This window comes from Procambarus clarkii, chromosome 39 (genome assembly GCF_040958095.1).
Source record: "Procambarus clarkii isolate CNS0578487 chromosome 39, FALCON_Pclarkii_2.0, whole genome shotgun sequence".
Taxonomy (NCBI): Eukaryota; Metazoa; Arthropoda; class Malacostraca; order Decapoda; family Cambaridae; genus Procambarus; species Procambarus clarkii.
The window spans coordinates 8105428-8110735 of record NC_091188.1 but is presented as its reverse complement, the minus strand read 5'-3'; the positions used below and the strand labels follow the sequence as shown (position 1 = coordinate 8110735).

Here is a 5308-nt window from a genome sequence, read left to right as displayed (position 1 = left end):
GGTGGAGAGTACCTGGTGTACTGGGAGAGTGTAGAGTACCTGGTGTACTGGGAGGGTGGAGAGTACCTGGTGTACTGGGAGGGTGGAGAGTACCGGGTGTACTGGGAGGGTGGAGAGTACCTGGTGAACTGGGTGGGTGGAGAGTACCTGGTGTACTGGGAGGGTGGAGAGTACCTGGTGTACTGGGAGGGTGGAGAGTACCTGGTGAACTGGGTGGGTGGAGAGTACCTGGTGTACTGGGAGAGTGGAGAGTACCTGGTGTACTGGGAGGGTGGAGAGTACCTGGTGTACTGGGAGGGTGGAGAGTACCAGGTGTACTGGAAGGGGGAGAGTACCTGGTGTACTGGGAGGGGGAGAGTACCTGGTGTACTGGGAGGAGGAGAGTACCTGGTGTACTGGGAGGGTGGAGAGTACCTGGTGTACTGGGAAGGTGGAGAGTACCTCGTGTACTGGGAGAGTGGAGAGTACCTAGTATACTGGGAGGGTGGAGAGTACCAGGTGTACTGGGAGAGTGGAGAGTACCTGGTGTACTGGGTGGGTGGAGAGTACCTGGTGTACTGGGAGGGTGGAGAGTACCAGGTGTACTGGGAGGGTGGAGAGTACTGGTGGCAGTGCCACCGCAGTGACACTGATAGTGTATATTAACTCCACTAGACTTTGTCCCTCCTCATTTTCGTATATGTACACACTTATGGAGCATACTGACCACCTCTCTCTCTCTGTCTCTCTCTCTGTCATGTCGGACTTCATAATACCTCGTTATTTTGCTTTGAACCCCGTCTGGGCGCCTACGGTTCTTCCGGAGGAGAAATGGAGGAGTGGCGAGCGGAGACTTGAGAGAGGTAGCGGGAAACGCTTCCTCTTTCTCCAGAGATCTATGCTACACCTTGCCGCCTGGTATTAAGGAAAAGGTGTTGGGAGTCGCGCTAACACGGCTATGCACCTAACTGTTTATGAGGGGGTTGGGTCTTCTCCTGCACAGCTGTTTAAGAAATCTGTGCCTTCCCACCTGTTATTGGAAGCTGCGTTGAGACGCGGGCGTGCTTGGATTGTTGTGTTAATAACTGTTTGTGTAAATGTGCTGCTCCCTGACTTTGTTGTTATGAAGAGTTGGTGGTTCGCTCTAGGGGCCTTGTGTACTAATTGGTCTTCGGATGCAAGCGTCCAGAATTTCATTACTTGTGCTGTTAAGAGAGTCGGTGTCAAAAAGTGGCTTCTAATGATTGAAATCATTCGAGCGTTGGAACAGTGCAGCTGGTAATTCGCCTCGAATAACAAGGTCATTAGCTGTGCCACGCTGTTGGGGGAGCCAACTTCTCAGGCATAAACTTCTCTGATTAGTTACCTAACATAGAATTGCAGAGCTGTAGTCACTAGCATCAGTTTGCAAGCTGCTCGCGCAGGAACTGCATTGCATGATTATGCTATTGGCTACGTTTGCAAAATTGTCGGTTGCTCGCGTTGGGTTGCCGGATAATTGCCTGACTGTAGCTTATGCAGGTGAGAGGGGGGGTGGGGGTAATTTGTCCGCTAATTACATGTGTGCCGTATTAATAATGCTTATAACCGTGTTGATTATCTAGTTAAACTATTATGTTAGTTTAAAAACAAGGGGTTGTTATCCCATGTGAAGCTCATTACGTGAAGCACCTATTATGGCTGTCACTGTAGGTTGTAAATAGACTTGGTGGGAATTGTAATTATAAACTTGTGTACAGGAAGCGATGACACAAAAATTATCCAAAATTTTACTGAATTTTTTCCCTCAAAAAAAAAAAATTAAGGGACCGAATTTTACGAAGCTCAAGCAAGACTAATCGTATGATAATGGTGCTATCATGAAACTATATAATGAATGATGTTTGGGCGGCAACGTATCTTGGTGGACTCATGCATCTGTGTATTGACTGTTCTTACGTCACGTCAATTCATTGCCGCAAGATATCTAACTTGTAGCAAACATTTTCTCGGAAAAAACTTTGAGTGGGATCCTGCACTGAGTAAACATCTTGGACACTTGAGACGGAAATAACTGAGAGAAGGAAGGACAGAGATAAAAAAAAAAATGCCGTGCACAAAGAATGAGGCAGATAGTATGAGTGAGTCAAACAACAACTGTGAGGCAGACAGTAAGAGTGAGGCAGACAATAAGAGTGCAACAGACAGCAAAAGTGAGTCAAACAGACAGCAAGAGTGAAGCAGACAGACAGTAAGGGTGAGGCAGATTGACAGCAAGAGTGATGCTGTCAAAGAGCAAGAGTGATGCTGTCTGAGAGCAAGACTGAGGCTGTCAGATAGCAAGAGTGATGCTGTCAGAGAGCAAGAGTGAGACTGTCAGATAGCAAGAGTGAGGCAGACAAATATTAAAAGGGAGCCAGACAGACAGCAAGAGTGAGACGGGTAGACAGCAAGAAAGAAGCAGACTGACAGAAAGAGTGAAGCAGAGAGAGAGAGAGAGAGAGAGAGAGAGAGAGAGAGAGAGAGAGAGAGAGAGAGAGAGAGAGAGAGAGAGAGAGAGAGAGAGAGAAAAGGCATTTTGAGAGAATGATTGACATGCCATCAACAAAACCGGCGCCAATGGTCATAAATTTGTCAAAATTTGTATATATCGAAAGAAACTCGTTCAAAAAATCCAAACCAAAAAAACACACACTATAATCACCCCAAAACCCAAGTACACCTATACACAAGTGGACAAAATCACTGGTATGCATGTATAAACAGCATCGAGATACCCACGTATGATAATCTACTCGTATGACAATCTACTCGTATGATAATCTACTCGTATGATAATCTACCACATTCATTCACCCCCTGCACCACCGTCCGGGGAGTAGAATAGAAATTACACACTGCATGTTCTGGGGCCTGCGCGAGGGAGACTGATGGCATATATTAAGTTTGTTGACATCTCTTAAGATCTCTTGGAGGACTTATGTGATCAGGGAGAGGGGAGGAGGTAATGTAAGTCATGACACCAAGTATTTAATTATTATTTTGTGAAGCGCGACTTGTAACCAAGAACATGATTATATATATATATATATATATATATATATATATATATATATATATATATATATATATATATATATATATATATATATATGTGTGTGTGTAAGGTGGAAATTGCAGCCACTAATTAATGAGATAAGGAGAACGGGGAATACAACTATCATGCGAAATCTGGCGTTCCAGAGTACCAAGCATGGAGTGCAAGTTCCATAGAGTGTTTCGTGAGGAAAGATGCAACTTTTCTCCCTCGCTCAGGTGAGATTCAGTGACAAATATATATACACTATCTTGAAAAAAGGTTTGTTTCAAGGTACTTACGTCCATTGGCGGCAGGTAGGGTAGAAGCGGTAGGTTGTCTGCTCTGACGGTGCCGCTGAAGGGGAGGTAGCGGGTCTGGACGGGTAGAGGGCGGGTAGCACACACCTTGATGCAGTCCTCGGCTGGTACGAGGCGGTCCAGCGGGGGCAGTGGCCGAGCTGTCACCACCAAGGAGAACTCTGCAGGCATCAAGACCCGCGTCTCCATCTTCGGATCATCTATACTCGTCGACTTCATCTTGCTGCACTGCTTCACTAAGTCTCTATGTCAACACGGAGAGACTTAGCGAGATATCCGAGAAATAAAAGTTCTCCAGGGAGAATGAACCCGGAGGAGACGCACACACACACAGTCTCCCGGGCGGGCACTCCAAGCACTACCGTCAGCGCTGTCGACCCACACCTCCAGTACTGTTCACTGTGACCTTCAGCGCCAGACTACCTGTTCACCTGTAATGTTCTCTAGCTTTATCCCCATACGGCCCACCTGCTCTATACCCGCTACTGATGCCCCGCGCCCGAGCCACAAGGGCATGCTCAGCATCACTGGCAATGGATACGAGACATTTTCTTCCCCCGACTAACCATGATGCTTACCTGGCTGTCTTGTATTCAAGAGTGGCATATAACGCATTAGCAGGCTGTATCACCAGACCCTTCTTTCCCGGAAACAACCATCCAGGAAATGGGCCGGCCCACCTTCCTTGCCATTGGTTCCTAGGGAAGCTTGTTGGCCAATCAGGGTTTAGTAGGCGGAGCGAGCGGCGCGCGCTACTCACGTGTTGGCCCGTGCGTGGTGCGCCTGGGGCTGATTGGCTCCAGGCAAGGCACGACGATGCCAGTCAGTGATCAACATGTGTGCCGGGAATGATGGCTCTCATCTAACATTATTGCACCTGCCTTGGGCCCCACACAGCCCACTCACGACCCTGACCCACCCACCCGGGCGGCCCACCCTGCCGCCTCCACCCACCCAGACAATATTTAAGCTCCCAAACCCGACCCGACCAGGGTAGAACGGGGTCCTCCCCATCCGTAGCCTCCAGTTACAATTACCAACGTAACGCAGGGCAGGCAGGCGCAAGGCATTAGGTTAGTGGCTATTAGCCACATGCTCTCCCGGGGTCCGCACGACAGCCTCCAACCCTCCCGCAACACTGTTATTTGCTCCAGGTTTTCCACCGCTGCCTGCACTACGACCTCTGCCATAGTCGGTGAATGTGTGACGAGTCCTGGAAGGTGGTCGAGGATGTAAACATGGACCCTCTGACACGTAATGAGACCAGGAAGCTGAGGCCGGCGCTTTGGAAGCCTTATCAGGGCCATTAAGCTGCCGTAAACGTTAGAAATGAACACCATAAGCATGCCGTTGATGGCTTCATGCTCAATTGGACTACCTCGGGAGCTTCAATTAAGCCTCCAGCTCTTGGAGCCTCAAGTGAGAGCTCCATGCCTGAAGGGAGGTCTAGCAGAGGCCACGAGTGCAGACAGGTACGCGTGGAGGGGCCCTGGAGGTAGCTACAAGGAGCAGAGTGTTGACTAAACGAGGTCTGGTGGTAGTTCATGCATCAGTGGGGTCGTTGAAAAGCTCTCCTGCCATTGATCGTCGGGCCGGCGCGGTGCTTCGGCAGGGTTCCTTCCATAAACCCAGGGAACTGTGAAATCCCCTTCAGGTGGTTCCTCACTTTCCTCCTCTCTCCTCTCCCTGCTTTTCAGTTCAGTCATATTTTCTTCCTCTCTCTCTCTCTCTCTCTTCTTTATCCTTTCCTTCCTTCGTCGCTTTCTACTCCATATTTCCAACATATCTTGCTTTCCTTATCCAATATTTTTGTCTTTTGCCATCTGTACTCCACATCGACATCCTTCTCAATCTTTGCCTTTCCGTTTTCTCTCTTCTTATTCCTCTTACTTCGCACCTTTCCCACCTTCACCTATTCCTTCTACCTCTCCTCCACCCTTCCCCCTTCCTCCTC

The 5308-nt window shown here is 48.7% G+C and overlaps 1 protein-coding gene across 1 annotated transcript in view; it reads right to left on the bottom strand.

Annotated features, from left to right (window-relative positions):
• LOC138372756 (zinc finger and SCAN domain-containing protein 2-like) overlaps positions 1–3850 on the bottom strand; it is an 8673-nt gene extending 4823 nt beyond the window's left edge. The window contains exon 1 of the mRNA XM_069338353.1: positions 3337–3850. Within this exon, the coding sequence (XP_069194454.1) occupies positions 3337–3573 (237 nt within the window). The 5' untranslated portion in view covers positions 3574–3850. The remainder of the gene's footprint in view (positions 1–3336) is intronic.
• Positions 3851–5308: the final 1458 nt, after the last annotated feature.